This window comes from Rhea pennata, chromosome 3 (assembly GCF_028389875.1).
Source record: "Rhea pennata isolate bPtePen1 chromosome 3, bPtePen1.pri, whole genome shotgun sequence".
In the NCBI taxonomy this organism is placed as follows: domain Eukaryota; kingdom Metazoa; phylum Chordata; class Aves; order Rheiformes; family Rheidae; genus Rhea; species Rhea pennata.
This window is the reverse complement of record NC_084665.1, coordinates 102,344,320-102,365,913: the sequence shown is the minus strand read 5'-3', so window position 1 is coordinate 102,365,913 and position 21,594 is coordinate 102,344,320. Positions and strand designations below refer to the sequence as shown.

The 21,594-nt window shown below is 36.9% G+C and overlaps 1 protein-coding gene across 25 annotated transcripts in view; it reads right to left on the bottom strand.

The window, feature by feature from the left end:
* The window catches only part of DST (dystonin), a 299,843-nt gene that overhangs the window by 134,515 nt on the left and 143,734 nt on the right, over positions 1 to 21,594 (bottom strand). For all 25 annotated transcript variants that reach the window (XM_062572898.1, XM_062572885.1, XM_062572892.1 and 22 more), the window contains 22 exons: positions 16,580 to 16,692; positions 16,307 to 16,413; positions 15,579 to 15,698; positions 14,790 to 14,885; positions 14,583 to 14,710; positions 11,566 to 11,659; positions 11,074 to 11,228; positions 9,795 to 10,257; positions 9,583 to 9,711; positions 9,291 to 9,368; positions 9,019 to 9,180; positions 8,820 to 8,924; positions 7,110 to 7,205; positions 6,389 to 6,514; positions 5,837 to 5,989; positions 5,427 to 5,581; positions 5,054 to 5,180; positions 3,758 to 3,941; positions 2,590 to 2,747; positions 2,099 to 2,277; positions 1,727 to 1,865; positions 796 to 989 (listed from right to left, as the gene is read on the bottom strand). In XM_062572898.1, the coding sequence (XP_062428882.1) occupies positions 796 to 989; positions 1,727 to 1,865; positions 2,099 to 2,277; positions 2,590 to 2,747; positions 3,758 to 3,941; positions 5,054 to 5,180; positions 5,427 to 5,581; positions 5,837 to 5,989; positions 6,389 to 6,514; positions 7,110 to 7,205; positions 8,820 to 8,924; positions 9,019 to 9,180; positions 9,291 to 9,368; positions 9,583 to 9,711; positions 9,795 to 10,257; positions 11,074 to 11,228; positions 11,566 to 11,659; positions 14,583 to 14,710; positions 14,790 to 14,885; positions 15,579 to 15,698; positions 16,307 to 16,413; positions 16,580 to 16,692 (3,261 nt within the window). The remainder of the gene's footprint in view (positions 1 to 795; positions 990 to 1,726; positions 1,866 to 2,098; positions 2,278 to 2,589; positions 2,748 to 3,757; positions 3,942 to 5,053; positions 5,181 to 5,426; positions 5,582 to 5,836; positions 5,990 to 6,388; positions 6,515 to 7,109; positions 7,206 to 8,819; positions 8,925 to 9,018; positions 9,181 to 9,290; positions 9,369 to 9,582; positions 9,712 to 9,794; positions 10,258 to 11,073; positions 11,229 to 11,565; positions 11,660 to 14,582; positions 14,711 to 14,789; positions 14,886 to 15,578; positions 15,699 to 16,306; positions 16,414 to 16,579; positions 16,693 to 21,594) is intronic.

The window sequence follows — 21,594 nt, the reverse complement described above, 5'->3', positions numbered from 1 at the left end:
CTTAATTTCTCTATATTATAATGTAAACTGAACTGAAACTCTAAACTGAAAGAGACTGAAAAAGGGAAAAAGTATTTTCAGAAGTCTCAAACATGGACATCTCTTCCTTCTGAATCATGGATAGATGTGTTGTGCAATATGTGGAAACCTGCATATGTGTGTGCACTCGAATAACACTCTCCAGTATCACAACAATAATACTGAAAGGCTGAATTCAGAGCAACATTGCAACTGAATATTGAGAATGCATGAAAACAGTTGCACACTAGAAGAAAGTGCTGGCACTTAGCCTAAAGCTTTTACTCTGGTAGTTATTGGGACAGAATTATCACAGAAGTCAATGGAAGCTACGGATTTCCAGATTTAGCTCTCAAGTCTTTAGAAGCAAGTAAACATGAATCTAATCATAACTGATGAGTCAACTCTCCAGTTTAGCCTGTCAGAATTAATTATATGTGGAAGCAGATGGTGTTTCCATAGGACAGAAAGATATTTATGTAGGATTTTTGGAAAGAAAAAGCACAATTTATCTGTACTGTATCTCAGTAATTTGTCAGTAATGAACATATTTTGTAAATGTTAAGATGCTTAAAATGCACAGACACTTTCTCTGGAAAAATAAGATGACAATGTCAAGAGCCCAAAAAAGGTAAGCGTCCCTGACCTTAGCTCAGTCCACAAATACTTCAAAAAACTATTCTGATCTATTTTAACATTCATTTCTGATTGTTTTTCCTCAGAAAAAACAAGAATAGCATAAAACACAAATAGATTATAACAAAAAATTATACAAACCTATTTTCAATTTGAGAATGAATATTTTGCCACCTCTCAGCCAACTGATCCACTTTTTCTTTATGCCAGTCAAAGTCAAGATCACGTTCCTTGTGCATTTTAAACATCTGATCGCTGATCATCTTTGCCTTCTGCAATTCATCCTCTAAGGCATGGAATACTTCTCTTTTCTCATCCACTTCAGATCTCCATTGCTAGTATGTGAAAAATTATAAAAGGTAATTCCTAAATTACGGCACTATTTTGTAAATGAGTACTTTACATGAGCAATTACTTCTGGTTGCTTACTCACTGGAATGGCACCAGCATGGGTTTGAAGCAACCAATTAGCTATAAACTGCAAAATAATTCTAAGTAATACCATCTCCCACAACACAGGCATCAAATCATAGCCAGAAAATAAATTCTTATCTGATAAACTACAGATTTCAAAAAAATCACTAACAAAAAAGCACTACTCATCAATTGCCATATTAAAATGAGATGCATACAGCACAGGACAAATGCTGAACTTCAGTCTTACTGACGGCTATCTTAAAGATAACTGCCAAACTTCACAGGTATCCATGACTAGAATATTTTAGTAGTAGATGTTGTTATGGCCAGGTACATAACAATATATTTATGTTTATTTAGGTATATATTAGCTCTCGGCAGACAGAAAAATAACAGTCTCATTTCAGCAGTAACAAGAGCTACTTTGGGAGGTTTAGACCTTGCAGCATTTCCTAATAGCAGATATGCACATGTCAGCTACCCAATTCCTTATGTCCCAAAGATGCAATGTTTTTCTGGCACAGTTTCCTCCAAATACACAAGTCATCTTTTGATAAACTACACAGTGTAGCACAACCAAAACAGCTGCTGTATGAAAGATCATTTTCCTATTATTTTTTGATTTGCTCATGAAAAGGCACCACTTAAATCTTACCTTTAATGTGCCCATGAGATTCTCAATATTATTTTTGTCAGCAGTCACTGCTTCTTCCTCACAGAGCTTAGTTTCATAAAGCTTTACTAGTGTTTCTGCTCCTTGGGTGTTCTTAAGCACCAAATTTACAGTTTTTAACCTGAAAAACAGTAATCTCTTATTAACTTTACATGCAAGAACACCAAAACACTCATTTTTTCCCATCTTTTCATGTCATGGAATAACTAGTAACCATTTTATATGGCATTAAAATTCTGTTAACTCCCTTTCCCTTCATCAGTATTAGTCATACTTATATCTTTTTTTTTAATTTATTTTGAAGAGAAAACTGTAAGCTAGAACTTGTGTGAGGGGAGATGGTTAATTACATACTTATCTATATAAATGGAAGACATGGAATAAACTTGGTTCATGTTCTGAATAACAACATTGAGTTCGGAGCGCAGAGTAGGGACTGAAGGTGAACCAGCAGCTTGACTGAAAAACTCTTCACATTTATCAGTGATTACTCCCAAGTCCTCCTTGAGTCGATCCAGTTCTTTCTTCAGTTTCTGAAAAATGAAAGGTGATTGACAACACTTTTATCCTGCATCAACCTGATATGTATTCTACATATTATTATGAGTATAGATCTGTTCTCCTGTGTTTTGTGTGGACACTGCTGGAAAAAAAAAATGTGCTCACATAAGGAATGTCAAACTTGTTATTTATTGGCATACTTTTCCTCACAAATTCAAACATAACTTTTGGCTGCTGCCCTTCCAAGGTGGGCTGCTTCCTTCTCTGGCTACAGTCAATCATCAGGATATGTTTGTTTAAAAATGAAATTCACTTCTAGATGAAAGTTTTTCACAAATGCTCACCTCTTGCTCTGAAATTCTAAACACACTTTCATGTAGATCATCCCTTTCCATTGGGGTTCTGATCTGCCGGATCAACCGCTCCTCACAACTCTCCAGGTGAAGTCTGATATTTCTGACTTCTGAGATGTAAAGATTGTAAATAGATTCTTCCTGCTCCTCTGTTAAAGCAAAAAAAAGGCACATTTTAGCAAAGTCATACATACCTCATGTCATTTTCCACAGTGTCTTCTGATAAAAGATTTTATGAAATCAACATTCTACAAATCTCTTCAGGACTGACAAAAATCCCATCAATTTCCAAGATGAATTTTGGCTACAAGGCAAATTTTAGGAAACGCTTAAATTTTAGTTGTTATTAGGTCGTCGCTTTTCACTTCCGAAATTATCATACACCATTGATCATTCATTCTGAACACAGGCATCATCTCTTATGCAGACTCTGCTACATTCAATGACCAATTCTTTCAGTCAGGTGGTGTCAGGCATAATACTACAGTAAACCTTCAGGGATCTTTTTTTTTCATCTTCTTTTTCAGACACACAGGACAATACTTTTTTCCTAAGTACAGTGAACTGTGCTGATAAGAGTAATCAGCTTTGCACTACTTTGTTCCTCTAAGTCATTAAGTACTTGACAGCAAATCAGAATAGATACTTCCAGCTTTAGGTGCTTGTTTTATTTAAAAAACAGAGTTAAGATGACAGTAGCTAGAAACATTTTGTGGGAATAGCAAAATATCTAGGACACTTTTCTTGTATAACTGTCCAAAAACATTCTGCCATGAACCTGAAAAAGTAATCAAGCTGCATTTCAAACATGCAGAAACAACTGGAAAGCATACCTAAATGTAAACTGCAGTGCACAATAAATCTAGTCTAAATTCTTGGAGGTAAATATTTTGGTGACACTGTGTATGAAGTAACATCAGTATTTTTACATAGATCAATAAATCTACACAAACTAAAAATTCTTACACCTTCTATACAATATAATTGTGCACAATGTCAAAATGATGGCTCTCTATCCATTTAGAACTATTGCATCAACAAGATCAGTACGATAAAATGGGAAATCCACTAGAGTCGACATTCAGTTAGCAGAAGTTCAATCCGGAACTACAATCTCTGTTGTGGTTACCTTTCCACTTTTCTTAACAAAGTGTTTTACCTCTTTCTGCAGATTTCAGAAGTTCTTGATAGTATTGCTTGCAAACATTAACCTCCCTTTCTAGTTGTGCTATATCAGAGCTTGTGAAGATTTTGGACTCCTGGCTATCTTCCACAAAGTCATCAAAGCGGGACTGCAGATTGCTTAGTACCTGCTGATGTTCACCTGGCAACATTGTTTTTATCTGCAACAGACAAATTATAAACCCAAGGCACAGTTAGCAATGATGTACGACTTTGACAGCTGCTTGCAAAAGCTTTTTTATTTGCTTTTTTAACCAAAAAGTGATAATGTCTGATCTACTAAAGTCCAAAAGAGTTTTGCTCATCCTTCACAACAGACTCCAGAAAATATGGGAATGGTGTGGTCCACTTTGTGCTTACAACAAAAACTGTCAATACTCCTCTGAAAGTACTAATGGCAGCTGTAGAGTAACATCAACTTCAGTGGCATCAAGCTATGCTGAGTTCCTAAGATAGTGAAGTCAAAGAATCTGAGGTTCCGAGATGTGGCTGTTCCTAGGCTAGAGTCCTCTGGGTAGGTATCAGAACAATAGCTAATAAATCAAGTTTACTTTAAAAATGTTTTCCAACTTTAAAGCCAGTATCGGTCTGTTTTAAGTCATCCTTATGAGAGACCATTCCTCTACCTATGTCATCCTGCAAAAAATGGGCAGCCAGCAACAGCCACAGCTGAATGGCCATTTCCAAAATGATTTCAGATTGCTTCTTTCAAACAGCAACTGTGAGAAATTCAGAGTGAATACATCATTTTAGATATTACAGATATTATTGCAACAGTTTGAAGACAGGCATATGCCAATGTTGTATAATAAAGTATTATATTAAATAGTGTTATGCTATACATCTAATATTGCACTGTTCAGTGATCTCACAAGATTCTTTTAGCCAGACAGAAATATACTCCCCCCAGGTATGCTTAACATAAATGCAAAAAGGTAGATTCTTTAAAACGAAATTCAGAGTGAAGACTAATTTAGTCACTGTTCAGTTGCTTTCCAGAGATCTTGTCCCCGAACTGAAAAAAGGAGGAGGCTATGCAGATTAGCACCATAAGGCTAAGTTTGTTTTTGTGATAGTCTCCCTGCCACCCCTTTCTCGAATCCGAGGATTCTCAGATGAAGTGAATTTGCAGAGCGGTAACAGGTGCAGTCACCGCCAGCTACGTCCACCAGAAAGATGAGCGTTGTTGCAAACTGTTGATTATACCATAGCCTATGATTTCCCAGCAAACTGCTAACAGACCCTTAGCAGAAACAGCAGACATCGTACATACCGAAGCAACATTGCCAGCTCGAACAGCTTCAATTTCATTTGTCAGGTAATGCCAGGAAACCACACTCTTCATGTTTACATGTGATTCATGCCAAAGGGCCAGGACATTCTGAAACTGCTGTTCAATCCTGAAACATAAGACAACTCCAATGTTAGGTTAGAAAACCTGTTTTACACTGGAATAACATATGAAATGGGGGAAAAAAATAGACATTTTAACCTGATTCTATATAAACAAATTTAAAAAGAAAATTTGTTTCCTTGGCTCTACCACAAAGGGACTGCTGTTTTTCCACATAAATAAGTAAAAACATTTATATATATAAAAAAACTTCACAGCTACATACTTCCCACTGTTTTCATCTTGCCCCTACCTGTTAGCTGTATCTATTGCTTCTTTGTTTGGTGGAGGAACTGTAAAGCATACAGATGGAACCATGGCTTCATTACCACTCGGACTAATGACTTTCCATTTAGCACGATGGGAGTTGTTTGCTAACACACATTCGTCGTCTTTGTAAATAGTTATCTAATATTAACAGAAAAGCAGAATAATTTAATGAGCTAAGCATTACAAAATACTTTTACAAAGCACTTTTGTAAGCGGTGTCACCAAATAAGCAACAGAACAACAAAACCAACAGTGTGCAACACAGGGATTTGCTCCTGTTTACTAGGGTGGAAGACATTTAGAGCCCAGTGTTTTCCAGGAACATGGTAATTAATGGAACTTTAGCTGAATTCTCACGTCTGTAATTGATTTTAGGATATTCAAGGTTCTAACCTCAATTTGTCTATAGTCACAGATGGCTTTAATTGGGATGGATGTTTTGAGTAGACAGTCAGGATTCCTTGGCTTCAGCTGAATTATTGCCTTTGCTCTCCCCACAAGGCCTGCTACTGTGCTCTTATACTGCAGGAGTTGTTCTTTTTCTTCCTAAAAACAGTTAAGAAAAGAAGACATCATGAGAGGTGGCCAGAACCCAGTGCTGCTTCTTTGATGCTATTAAGCTTTTCTTTTTCTGATCTTTTTTTTACTGTGTTTCTTAAAAGTAAGACATGTTACAAGAACAGAAGTACCCTTCTGAAGTCAGTGGTTTCCCAGAACATCTGCTATTGTAAAATTAAACAAATAAATATTTAAAGGGCATGAAAAGTAGTCACTAAACAAGGACAAAGGCAGTTATTTAATTAGAAGTTCTAAAACAAAGTCTTTCTTAAATTATTATTCCTTCCCTTTAAGGGAGTAATTTTAAAGTATAGATTTTAGGTTCAACTGCAATCCATACACCTCTTCGTTAACTGTAACTCATTAACAGGATCCTTGCATTCTTACCATAGATTCCTGGACAAGGTCTTCCAGTCTATGAAGGCTGCTAGATCTATCACACGTGTATTTTCTGTATATGGCATCTTTTAAATTCTTTAAATAGTCCATAGCCTCTTTGGCATCATTGAAAAACTAGAATGAGATAAATATTTTAATTATTTTTAAACAACCTGTAAACAACCTAACATATACAAATAGCTACACTAATTTTTAATTTTAAGCAGTCATTTGAAATTTGATTTTTTTTCACATTAGCTTAAGCAACTGCTGTACCACATGACAGTATTCATGATCTCAAATCTAAATGTCCACTTCTGGGAGGCACAAGTTGTTGCTTCTTGGAAGATTATTTTCTGTGCTATGTAAATGTATAACTGATTCAGCAGTTCTGGATATTAGTTAATTACTGTTCCTATAGAGTAAAGATTTTCTAAGTCATTCTCACTTCCCCTGGAATTATAATTACTTTTATACATTAAAGACTTGCAGCTGAGGCATTTGAGGAAAACATCAAACCAGATTTTCATCTGCTGTAAACTGATATAACTGTTGAAAAGACAATGCAGGTGTGATAACTTACTGTGGGTGTATACCTCATCTAATAACTGTACATGACAAATTTCAATTTTACAACTATGGTGAGAGAGCAACTAGCATTTTCAACGAAAGTTTTTGACTATCATCATAACGTAACACATTTCACATTTTATTTGTTTTGCTTTCTTACCTCAAAATACGCAGCATTTTCTCTCAAATGTTGCTCAACACAATGACAGAGCTGTAGAATCCAGCTCCACTGTGTCTGCATTGCAGCTCTATAGGCCTTTTAGGGGGAACAAAGAGATGTTACAAAAGAAAACTAAATTTTAACATGCACATGTTTAGAATTTAGGAGATACAGTGTTACATCTAGACTTGTCCTCCTTACTCAGGAAAAGTGAGCTGCCACAAAAAAAAATCCCCATTAAGCATGAGTTAAAAAACCAAGTCTCTATAAGGTAGTCAAACATCAGAAAACTTGCCCAGAGAGGCTGTGGAGTCACTACCTCAGAAAGGCTCTGAGCAATCTGACCAAAGCTAACACTGCTTTGAGTAAGGGCTGAACTAGATGTTCCCCCAGCCAAAGCTAGTCTATAATTCTGAAATTCTATTTACTCGAAGTACCTAGATTTTTGCCAGGTATTAAAGTGACACTGAATGCACACGCACATACAAAGGCAGTGCTGCAGTACATGCTTTTCTGTAACACTGGTACAGAATTTCTAAAACTGTAACCGTATTAGAGTGATGTCTCCTACATTACCCAGTAGTTCTCTCACTAGAGGTGCACTGCACCAATATTCACCAGCAGAGGGTACTCCTGACATCAAAAAGGCAGCCAAAAATCTCCATTTCTCAAACTGGAGTTAAAGGCATTTTTCTGTTGGCTTTAATGACTCTCAGACTGACTCATCAATGCACTGGGACTATTCTGCAAAGGTGTCAATCGTTCTTTAAAGATGTCTCCCCAACACAGTATTATTGCAGACATCATTCCTTGCATATATGCACGTCCATTGCAATGGCCTGGTTTTATAATATATATATATATAATATATTGATATATTAATACATTATGTTGATAAATGCACATTTGTAACAGTATATACTTTAAGGAATATCATTCCCTACACTACTTAAAAAAGTGAGGCAGGACATGGAACAGAAGGAAAGCGAATGGAGGTTTCTTCTTCACAATTTTTTACTGTTCCCATTTTTACCACCCACTGCCTATATTTATTCTTTTCTTGAAAATCTACAGTGAAAATTATTTTATATTCTCCCTTGGAAATCCATTATGATGCTACAGTAGTTACAATAAATTTTATGTAAACAGATAACCTGTAATACAGAGCTTGATTCAAGCCTGTGTGATTCAAGAAGCAAATCACATTAGTCACACTCTAACATCCAAACAAATTTTGTAATTTATTGACAAAGACACTAGGACTAAAACTTAGTAGGAAGCAGTACTGATAATAAGTGACTGGAAATGCTCTACTGAAATGTCTTCCTGCTCAATAGGAGGGAAACCAGATAAGGACTATTTTGTGCCCTCAGTCTGCCAGTGCAATTTGTATCAGAAGTTGTATGAGGCCAGAGGCAGAAATGTCTGTACAGAGCTACACTTTAAATTTTAATTTTAGACTTCTGTGGGATTTTTCTAAGCAATCAGGACTCCAAAATGGAACCGTAAATGTCCAGAAATGCTTATACGTTCTGGAAATTGAAAGGTATAGGTGTATATGAGATACTGAAGAGGAGAAAAAGGCTTCATTATTCAGAGTCTTGTTCAATAACTTTCTATGAGTTAGCACTTCCCTTCTTTTCCCTCCAAATCTGAGGCCTATTAAATTATCATTATTTTTTTATTTGCATGCTATGTTTAATGACTTACCTCAATAGTTAGCCTGGCTGGGTGATTTTCAAGAAGCAATTGCTCAGCTATTTCTTGAACAGATTTAATAACTTCTTCTTTTTGATCAAGTTCTCTCATTAATTCCTTTTTTTCAAAGAACATAGAAATATTTTAGAAATCTGTTAAAACACTACAAATGACTTAATTTTTCTCTCTGGATTGTACTAGTAATACATACTGCATGATATTCCTTTTTTCTTGCTATATTAGTATTTCTTTCACTCCAGTCATATGCAACCTCTTCCTCTTCCTTTTCATTCAGCCATATCAGCTCTCTAGTAGCATGGGACACAAAATTGTGAAGAGTATCTAGGTGCCTTTCCTGATTTCTTGAGGTGTTCTTTAGTTAGGGAAAAAATTTCAAAAATAAGAATTAAAAATCATCCCTTACTAAAGACAATGCAAGTTGAAAAGCTGAACATCCAAAGAGATTGAGTATGATGAACTTACCAACAGTTTTGAATACTGACTCTCCAGTTTGTGCAATTTTTCTGCATAACTGAGTTTAAGAGGGGCAGTCATTTGGATCTGTATTTGGTAGATAAAGTAAAAAAGATAACAAAAAGATTAGTCATGTTAAGTTATTCTCACCATTATATTTCCTGATTTCATGTTCTCAATTAGAGATCAGAAGTAAAAATAAAGTAAGGCTCTGAAAACTACACAGTTCAATGATTCATCCTTACTTTATAGGTCATTCACTAAAAAAGTAACCCAAGAAATTAAGAACATAGTGCTTTACCTCGCTGATTTTCGCTTCTTTGAGGCTGGATTCAAATTCCTCAATAGCTTTGTGGACATTTTTGTGATTTTCTAAATGGCTTTCAACACTTGGTAAATCTGAACCCCATTCTGCTCGATCAAGTTGCACCTTACAAACAAGAAGGAAGAATCAGCGATGATCTACAAAGAATAAATGTAAGAATTAGGAGTAGGCTATTTCCATATCGTTACCTGCATTTCTTCCACCCAGCTTAATAGGTCTTGGACAAACTTCATGTTGACCTCTTCTTCTGTTAAATTCTGATCCACAAAAGCTGATTTCATAAGAGGTTTTCTGATTTGCGTCAGTTTGAGTGTTTGCAGAGTCCCACTGTCTACTCCTGGCACATAACTTTGAATTAACCGCGGTGGGATGCCTGGTGTATAAGCAGGAGTGATGGCTGGTGTCAATCTGGAAGTAAGACCTGATGAAAGGCCAGACGTCAAGCTCGAGGAAGTCAAAGTAGGTGTTAAACCTTGGGTCATTGCAGCACTTAATTCAGGGGTTAGGTTTGTTGTAAATCCTGAGTTTAAGCTTTCAGTTATTCCTGATATCATCAGCTTTGTCTGCTCTGTTGTCAGTGCATGCCCCTTGCTGTACACGGAAGAACATTCAGTCCTTATGGCCACCAGTTCATCACGAAGTTTTGCAACCCTATTAAAAAAAAAAAAAAAAAAAAAAAAAGCCAAACTAAATAAAGAAAATCCTTTCAATTAATGCATTTTCAAGTTGAACTGAACAGCATATCAATTCACACAATCTCTTAAAATTTAAGTCGTACTTAAACACTTATACGTAAGCACTTACATCAGAAAGTATATGATACATCAACTTATATATATGCAAATAATAGATGACCAAATTAGACAACAACCCAGAAAGTCAGCACGGTATGGCCTCTAGCATATACCCTACAGAGTACAAAGAACCATTAGCAAAAGAGAAATCTTACAAGGCACTATATGCTGTGGTAGATCCAACATTTACAGTTCACTGCTATGGCAGCTGCTATATGTTCAATCTCACCAGTCCGAGATGAACCCTGACAGACTTTGGTGCCACTTTTTCATAAAATTACATTACACTGATCAGATATATCTTTCTGTGTGAACTCTCCTGTGTGAACTAATGTTACCCTACTGATTACATACAGATACATACAACTATCTCACCTACTTACAGAAATCTCACCTCCATTTTAAAATCAAAGTAAGTAGCAAAACTATTTTTGCTACTTTCTTTTTTTTTTTTACACTCAGATATCTAGTAAACATTATGCATTTAAGTCACATTCTGGTGAACGACTTCATTTTCACAGCTCCTCCTATCTTCAATAAATTTTGTGCTAATTGTAGCCACCGGAATACCTGGCAATCTTCATTTGGGTGCCCAGTGACAGAATAAGAAATTTATTCCTAGACATAAAGATTTGAAAATGTTGTCCATGATGGGACACAGTTATTCACATACCTCTGCACAAGCTGGTCTGCCTGATAGTATTTTCCATCGATAAGAATTTGGGCATCGATCACTTGCTGGCGGAGAAGGTTCTCAGACTCAAGAAGATACCCAGCTATCTCTGCTTCATTTTGGAACTGGAGCCCTGACTCTAGTCGCTTGGCATCCTAAATAAATAAAAGAAAGTCATTAAAACCTGCAGGCAAACCAAACAGAAATGAACTGTAAGAAATACTAACCTTTCTGTAAATTCTTTTCCTAATCTTAAAACCATTTTAAAGCATATTATCTAACAACTGGCAAAAAAAATCTAACTGGACTCATTCTCTTGGGAATTTTTGCTGTTTTCTACAGGAAATAGTAAACTAAATAATACAACAAAAATGAAAATATCAGCTGTTAAGTGTGAACTCAAAAATCTTAAAGAACATTTTTCTTTAAGTAGTCACTCCACTGCATAAAGTTCATGAACAGAGCCAAGTAAAGTATCACGGATGGACTTACAGACTGCAGAGCGTTCCGGGCGAGTATCAGTTTGTCCTCACAGCTCAGGCTGTCCCGCTGAATTCTGTTTGCAATCTGCTGCAGCATTTCCAACCTGGGTGACACCAGAGTATTTTGGAAAAATAAATAAACATTAATGCTATTTACATGTTGTATAACTTTAAAAAAATGAGAAGAAAAAAAGAAAAAAAAAACAGCATCTTTCACAAAACAATATATATACCAAGTTACCTAGTTCCATTTAAGGTGCCATTACCAAAGCTTATACAAGATTTAATCAGTGTGGGACCACAATTAACAGAAAGGAAATTCTCGTTAGAATCAGTGCTGGTTCGAGCACTCGTACTGTTGCTAAACAGTGAATCACTGCTATGATAGCTATAACTACTGCTATTCATTTTCACATCCAAAGCACTTGTCCTGTTGGCTGTTCACATTTGCTGAAAAGTGAAAAAGATAAAACTCCCACAAAATGTACTGCTTCTAGGGACAAAATTTCACTACTGGTTTCTGGAACACCTAGACGCCTTCTTTAAATAGGCTTCAGTATGAATATTCAAAACCCAGCAATTAATAATCTTCCAGCTCTTCAAAGGGTTTTGCCTGGGGCTATGTACGCTAGCTTGTTTTTGGCTTCCCTACCTTGCATTAAAGCTTTACAAGTACGGACTAGGCAGCAGCATTAGGGCGTCTCTAAGAAACAGATGCGCCAAATATTTTACTTAAGTGTCACTAAATGTCTATAAGGCAAATACAAAAAATACTCATTTAAAGAAATATCTAGTATTTCTCAGACTCGTAAATGAAGAGTTTCAAAAATGACTGAGGTTAGAACTTTACTGTATTATACAAACTTCACATTGAGTTGATTCCTTTTCTTTCAAATGGAGCTACAGTACAGAATAAAAAAAATGCAGTAATATCATGGTTAATCAGCTCTTAACAAGTCAGTTTTAGACACCTGTACATCATTCAACCCACCATTGTTATCCTACTGTCCAAATACGCAAGTTTACTTAACTGCCCTGTTCTGCTAATCTGGTCTCCTGCACATTTCCCTTTAACTCCGTCCACACCATAACTATTCTGATCACAAAACAAATCAGAAAAATCCAATTATGGTCCTCAGGTTCACATTTTAGTTCAGAATTTTGTGTTTGGATGATTTTTTCAGTATTGCAGCTCTTGCTTTTATCACTCCCTGAAACCCGCACCCCCACCTTCAGATGACTTTGTTTAAGCAGAAGAGCACAGCAAAGGCATAGACACACCCCCGAGGTAATCCCAAACTCCGCGGGTTTTGAAAACAGGAGCTCAGCTTGGTGCTCTCCTCACTGACATCATGTTCATTTGGATCTCAAACACCAACATGGCCACACACTGCCTGTCTGTATTGATGCTTTCAAGCTTGGAGGCAAAGTGTCAGTTATCCACCAAATTTCATTGTTAGCTCAAGTGTCATTTTTGCCATAACCAAATTCCATCCCAAGAGCTGTACCAAAATAACATCACCACATAACAGGCACACTACTAAAGTAACATGACAAATAAGTTCATATTTCCAGATCAAACAATAATTTTAACTTAATCACTAACCAGAATCACTTAATCAACTTCTCTCTCATCTGGCAGTGACCACCACCGGTAGTGACTATCACTACATGATCTGTCACTTTGAACGTGCTTACTGACCCTGAAATATGGGAGTTTATGTTTATTTATGTCTATTTGTGTGCAGTCCATATGAATAAAACAAAAGAAATAAACTAATGTCATTTATACGCTTCATCAATAAAGAGTTCTGCTTTCTGCAATATTAATAGAATTCCTTCTGGTGAAGGCAGACACTAACTTTGCCTTTGGCATGTTAGGACAGATCCATCTACAAGGTCTAGCAGACTGTATTTCTTCCACTGCTTTCTGATGTTCTGCTTTGCCTGCTGGGGACAGCTCTGCATTCCTGTATAGGAGGGGTTTTTGTGCAGCAGCTGCCACAAGGATGCTGTGAATCAGTGCCTCCCAGTGATTCAGCCATTTCAGCCATGTTCTTGCTTTTGAAAGCGTGACCGATACTTAATTTTTAACTCTGTCCACTTTGGGGATCTTCTCTTGTTAAAATCCGTCTCTCCACAGATTTCTTATACAATGGTCTGGATTATTTGCAGCTAATTTTCAGGCACCTGGCGTATTCACCCTATCTTCACTAGAAAGTCAGCATCAATATTGTTTAGAAAGTGATCCAGATCTGAGCTGTTTCATTTGGATGCTTGATGTGAAGCAGAGGGAATCCAACTCCTCTTGTCTATACCTATCTGTAGGTCCAAAGTATTACTCAATTAAATCAATTAATCAAATAAAAGGGATTTTCTGAGATATATGAAAGGTCTGCTATTTCTGCCGCAGACCTCAAACAGGAATTAATTAAAAAGCAGAAGTGGCCTTAGGCTGTATCAAGATTTTAAATATGTAACATAAAAAAAAAAAAGATCACAGCTATTAGTGATGTGCAAAAACATTGTGTCACATACACTACTACTCACAAAAAAACACTATGTGCTTTGCATGTCTAAGCACTTTGTGTGCTCCTGAGTACAACCAACTTTCAAACAACCCCAGAATTGGACTTCAGCCACCTTGCTATGCATGAAGTGAAATGTATGCTTCGTGTAAAGGACGAGGCTGTTGCTTATCTGGAATAGAGTCCAAACGAGACAGTGAAGTGACATAAACCTGGCTCTGACCATTTGCATCAGGGAGGATATTATATGTATGCTCAAGCACTCTGATGATCTGAGGCACGGATACAATTTACTATGAGTTTCTGAAGCATCCCAGGTGATTTCTGTGTGGACCTTCTAAAAAGCAGACAAAGATTTTAAATTCTCAATAAAGACAGAATTATTCAATCTAAAAAATAATGTGGATTTTATCACAGACGAAGACATTCACAGTTTTCAGTGTGAGGTAAAAGACCAGAGAAAATATTAACCAGGCCTGCCAAACATTCACCAGCATACCTTTCCACTTCAGGCCGAAGGGTCTTCTCTCTTTCCAGCATAGCAATAATAAGCTTTCCCCATTCTTTTTCTATATCATTTGGATGATAGCCTTGAGGAAGTTTGATGCGTCCAAATTCTATCCAGACCTTTAAAATTCATACATATTGGTTATCACAAGCCACAGAAAGGGAACTTTCATACATCACAATACATGTTAAAACTTACCTCTAGCAGTTTATATAGACGTTTAATTTTTGATTTATCTATCTCCTTTGGTGGAATTTCTGTTTCTTTAAACTGCAAATATTGATTATAAAGTGCCTATAGAAACATAAAAATCATTGTCAACTTTCCTTACAGTGAATATAATCCTACTCCCTGACTCCTCCTCTTGTATCCTTCACAAGCTTACATTCTTACATTGCTTAAGTTCTGTGAAAAAACAATCAGTGATGAGCTAAAAATTTGCTTCTGATGGTTCGTATACTACCAACATATTTTTTCTACTTTGAAAAAGTTTATGGAGCAGATTTTCAAGTGAGCTTCAACCTGGCATCTTTTCTCAGAGTGAAAACAACTGCCCCACTATTACTGTGGGGTAATATGACACTGTGTGACAGTAATGAAATTTCATAAAATATGCTTTATTTCAGAGTATCTGGCTTTTCCAAAAGAACCTTTAAGGAACAGGTGATATCATTCAGTCACTCTCTTTCTAAAGAATTAAATCCAGCTTACAAAAAAAATATATGGAGCTCTAAAAGAGGGTTATAAAACCTACATACAGACCTGGCTTATCACATCTCTAACATTTAAAATATTGCATGCCAGAAACTCTACAAAGATTACCTAAACTTTAAAACCACTTAATGAAAAACCTATATTACTATGATTATATTGTTCTGTTGCTCATTTCATTGCCTAAATTAACAAGCATTTCATTTGTTCAAGGATGCTTTGACTAAATAAAATAAAGTCTCACTCCAATAAGGAGTTTAAGATGCTGCATCTCACCTTCAGTTCCACAGGGTTGTTGGGAAATGTTCTGTCAGATATTATTGTAACATGGTGCCTGATCCACTGCATGAGGTAGTTTACCATATTCTGGTATTCAACCCATTTGACTTCAACATCCTACCAAAGCACAACACAGATTATAGATCAAAAGAAAATCATCCAGGAGTACCATTTTTGCTTTATCTTTGAGGTCTGAGGTCCTCACGCACATTTAAAATAAATAGATAAATAAATAAATAAATAGATAAGATTTCTAAATCCTGCAGTTCCAAAACATTATTTACTTGCTCATTAAAACTCCCTTAAAGTATCCAGATGCATCACGCACACTGTTCAGTTTTGGTCCCAAATATTTCCACTGAAATCAAAATTTTCTAGTTTAATAAAGTTCAGATTGATAAGAACCAGAGAAGCACAACCAATAGGTCTAACTACATGACTGAAAAGAAAGAACTTTGACACTATCTCCCTCTCTGACTCTATGTACACCATTGTCAACTAAGCTCATTGCATGAATATTTTCATGTCCAAAATGCCTGGAACACTAAACAGTTGCTAAGCCTTCAAAATTATGTCCTAGAAAATCATATCAAAGATAAGCCTTGAACTGTGTTACTGAGCAGAATTAGCAGCCTTTGGAAGTCCCAGTTAACGTTCTGGGGTTGAAATCAAGACTCGTTATCAGTGAAGCTCATGCTCTACTCAACTGTTTTTCTCCTACTTACATTTGCGCTGATGCCTTCACCACCTTCTGGTACTTTGGGAAAGGCATCATAAAGTGATGACACATAAGTTATTACTGACTTCTCATCAGGTGAGGAAACATCAACATCTAAGAAGAGCAAGACAGAACAACACATTATCACATAGTTGTAAGAATGCCCACAAATACGCTACAACCTGCAGACAATTTGGATTTTATTTTAACGTTAGGATTCTCTCTCTCTCTCTCTCTCTCTCTCTCTCTCTCTCAACAAAGCCCTTCGCAACTATCTTACCTTCAGGATCCAGAAGTCTGGCAACACCAAGTTTTTCTGCTACAAAAAAAGCATGTTCTAAATTTGCAAGGTTGCTTTGAACAGCAACGGTATTCATGTCTATCAGGTCCGGCCTGTCAAACAAAAACAGTAATACTCGATTACAATTCCTTATCAATTTTAAATTATTACTGTTTTAATAACTAAATCCAAGAACATGGAAGCATATGGCAAACTGACTTAAGATTTCATTCATAACATGTGAACAAGCTGAGGTCAATTTTAAGTGAGAAATATAAGCAGTGGGCAACTAAGACACTGTTGGTTCTTCTTCATCTATCAGATGAAGTTTCTAGCCACCCATTTTTTTACATGTATCTATGTTATTTATTTCAATGCACTGTCATTATATTATCTCCCCACATCTCTGTATTATGTCCCCTTGCTCCGAGGAGGATCACTTCTTACTTAGGCCTCTTCTGCACAGGGAAGTTAATTTCTACTGCAAGTTTCTGCTACAAGTTTTTAGTCAGAATTCATAGAGAAACAAGGTCAGTGACAGTAACATTGCTCTAATCTGAAATACACGTATTCTTATGCGGCTTTAAAGAAGTCCTGTTCAAACTGCATTGCAGTCCTGCTTGCAGATGAGCCTTCCTGCCAGTTCCCTTGCAGACAGCCCTCACCCCCCTTCAATCACATCTTCACACCTTCGTCCTTCTGAACAACACTGCCAGCCACAACACTCTTGTTTTAATGGAATACTCTTCTCAAGAAAATCTTATCTACAAACATTTTTAAGGCGCATAAATATTAAGCTCTACCAACATCACTAATTCAATGTTTCAAATTAATGCAAAACTTCAAAATTAACCCTGTCCTTTAGGTTTGCCATGTAGTGTTTGGCTTTTAGATCTTCCAGTTCTCAGCACAGCCTGTATTACTGTCTGCCTGCTGCAGTACCAGGAATCCTGTTAGCCAAAGTAAGTAAAAGGAAGCAGGGATTTTCAAAAGATGTCAACCAGCATATAACCATACTTAAGTCAGCTAGAGTCACAAGGGTCTAAATACTGAAAAACAGATCCACACTGGAAAAAAAAAGGAAAAAAAGAACACACTGCATAAGCTTTAGTGAACAATTCAATCCTAAAATTTTCTCCTGTTTACATTTACAGAAAGAAACTGGGTGGGTTTTTTTTTAAGTTTTACCTAGCAGAAGTTTTAAATAATTGCAACAGAGAAAGAGTGCAGTAAAATTTTTTAAAAGCATTTCATTTTTCAGACGTAATAACACGTCTTTTCATATGTCAACACCCAATTTCCATTGATCCCTAAACATTATTAACTTTGGAAAATTAATGGCAAGCTTGTCTTTGAATGAACTATAAGGACACTGCAAATAAACATGTATTTCTTTTCAGCCATTCAGAATCATATTGCTTTCCTTGTGCTTTTTAAAGGATAGGTCTACACGACAAATACTAAAACTGCAGGTATTCTTTTTTGAAATAACATTTAATTAGCAAGGTAATTTAAGCAGTGCAAAAAGAAATGTAATCCCTTAAATAAGTGGGAGTTTCCACTTCCAACATACTTAGTGGGAGCATGATCAAGCTCATGCCATTATTCGTTGAATTTCAATGCAATGAAAGCAATATTGTCTGTCACTCTTAGCAGTACAAAGAGTCCATGAAAAATAAAAGATGTTACTGGAAAAGGAAATCAAACACTCCAATCTCCTGTTTCAGTCACATAATTAGAGATGGTATGAATAATAAAGATTATTCATACCTTTCACAACATAGGTTTGATGAGAGAAGCAGGCTTCTGTAAGTATACACTGCTGGTTTGATTTTTTTTTTCACTCTGATTTCTTTGCATTTGTTTCACAATGGTAAAAATGGACAAAAAAAATCATATATGACGCCTGTTTAGTTGCCAGCTTTAATAACAAGAACAGACAAGTTGTTCTAAAAGCCTAGACTATTCCCAGAAAACAAGCCGCAAAGACGCTGACACTATAATCTCCTTAGAATAAAGCTTTCGATTAGATGAATAAGAGGTAAGGTTTCTCTCACAGCAATATAGGTAAAGAAAAAAAAAATCTATAAAAGCAACTGCAGCTGCATGCGCGCCTCTGTTCACGGAGCTGCCAGGACTTCAACCCCGTGCCGAACGGCAGACGACTCTGTGAGATGCCTCGCGATCTAAGCACGCCTCCCCATCTCTGACAGTCTGACCGGGGCTGGCCGGTCAGGAACCTCAGGAAAAGAAAGGAAAAAAAAAAAAAAAAAAAAAAAAAGAGAGACTTTTCTTTTAACCTCAGAAAATGCATCCAAAAACGTGGCCACCAATTGCCACGTTGCTCGTTTTTCTTTAAGAGTGCTTCCTTACCGGCTCCAAATGCCGAAACGGTTTCGTCTCCTGCCAGACCACACAGAGATTACCTGCCCACCAGCTCGGTACCCGGGAGGCCGCAGCTGCGCGTGCTCACGCCGCTCCAGTCCTGCGATCACTGAGCACCGTCTTTCTCTGACGAGGCCACGGGACCCAGCGTCCCTTTAGCACCGGCTGCGCACAGGGAGTCATGTATTATAAAGCCCCACATATGTTTTCCAATGTCTTTAATATTTTATTTCTCAGATGAATTCAGAAATTCATTGGTTAAATTGCAGTTATGCCAAGCATACTTCTAATAGGTATTTACTTGTCTTAACTGATGTAAACACTAGATTTAAAAGCACTATCCATCCTGGCAAACATCTTCAGTTTTCAAGCTAGAAGGGAAAATAGGCAACCTTTTCGAAGGTGACTCTTACTGGCCACAAACATATTCCACACTAATTTGCACAGCACAATTAAGTGGTTTTAGACATCGTCAAGAACAAATTAAATTAAAGGCACTTCAAGCGAAAGGCGGTGGCTCTACCTTCTATTTAATATTGTGAGTCACCTCAGGGGCGATTTTCCGGCGAGCGGGGCCCCTGCCACGGAGCAAGGCTCATCAACCACCCCAGCGCTGCACAGCGGGAGCATTCCTTGCAAAAGAGAGGCTGCTGCTACAGCAAGGTCTTTGGCTTCCAAACGGTGAGTCACTAATCACTTCATTTCTAACCTGAGCGGTGTCTGCCGCTCCAAGCCTTCGGGGAGGTGTTAGAAACTGGACATAATTTGTATTGGAAGTGGGGAAAAAAAAAGGTATGATTAATACCACTTCAATTAGGAAACCAAAAACATTACCAGCAATTCAAGAAAACACTTAGATCTGCACACCGCAGAGAGAAGCAAGTGGACAACATCTGTGTAACAGCATAAAGAAACCAAAGATTTTAAAATGGAAGAGCTACATGCAGCACGTGTAAGCCTCTTACTCTGCAAGGACTCTTTTAAATCAGTGTTGTTCATAATATATAAAGTTTGGCACACGTAGATTTTCTCATAACCACAGTCTCTAGTAAAACAGTTAAAGATCCAAACTGGCTGCTATAATATTTGTCCACTAAAACAAAAAGGTCAGACTGGAATGGGACTTTATATTTCAAAGAGGAGAAAGGTAATTAACTAAACTTTTAGTTTCCCAGTCAACAACTGAAAAAACTACATCCTTCTCTTCACTGCTCCCAGATGGCAACTGCTCAGTCTACGACGATGCTTACTTTATTAAAACTGATAAGCATCAGAGCAATTTTCCACGTGAAAATATTGTTAATGAGTTCAACAAGGTTACTGATAAGCCTGAAGTTATTTACACAAACAATCTAAGTGGTTTATTCTGTGCAACTCTGCCTTAGTAAAAATCTGGATGATGCCGGAGTAATACCCTATATTAAAGGATATTTCTTTCTTGGCTTACATTGAGCAGAATTACTAATACAGTGAGTTGCAAGCAGTACTCACAGACTAAATGCAGCTGAAGACATACAGAGAAGCATACATGTACGTATAGTCTAGTTAGCTTTTCCATTGCTGTAATTAGAAAATGCCTACAAAAATATAAAAAAATTCTTTGCTTCCCTGTTCACACACAACTGAAAAGGACAGGTGCCAGAAACAGCTGTACCTTCTTCAGGAATGGCAGAAGCAAATTAAAGACCATGCCAGAATACGTGATCACAAAAAATAAAAAGACTGAAGAACACGATTTCTCAATCAAACAGGATCTACCACATATTTCAGAAGGGAACAACAGATCATCTATCTTAAAAGTGTTGGTTAACAGTAGAAAGATTGCTAAGGAAGGAATTCAACAGACAGGAAATGTCCACGTAAAACAGCTATGCAATTTTAGCTCCATCTCTTTTAACATGTATCTCCAGTTATTTTCCCAGGAACTCCACAGACCAGATGAAGCACAAATCTATTCATTATTTGTCCATATAGTAACTCTTTCTTTATTCTGCATGCACCATTTATCCCATTCCTTAACAAAGTTTTAAAAATGCTAAAAAGCATTTACAGTAGCTTATGCATTGAGCCAGTGTTCAGAGGTTTATTAAAGAATTTATCTCCGTGTCAGGTACAAATCTAAGTCTTGTTCACAGCTTACTAAAGCACCTGCAGAAAGACTGAGACTCAAATGCTATGAGAATGACTCCTGGTCTTCATGTAACTTCTAGCATCCTAGTTGCCTGTACCTTCCTAATGATACAGCAGTGCTCTGTACATTGCCACTGTCATGACCACTAGATCTAACCAAGGTGTTGGAGATACCCTCTGCTAATGCCTAGGCCTACCACAACTGTTTCGCTGAACTCCTTTCCATCCTTTCCATCACCATATAGGAACTTCAATAAGAAGGATGTCATCTTGGGTTTTTTTGTTAGTGTTGTTCTGTTTTGTTTTGTTCTGTTTTGTTTTGTTCTGTTTTGTTTTTTTTTTTTTTTTTTTTTTTAAGCCACATAAGACTAGCTGGGTTCAGGAAACCAGTTTCAGGGAACACAGAAACCCAAGCTTCAGGAAAGAGAATAATCTAGGTTTTCTCCAATTCAGCCTCATCACTTATGGAGGAGGAGGTTTTCTACTCAAAAACGGCAGGC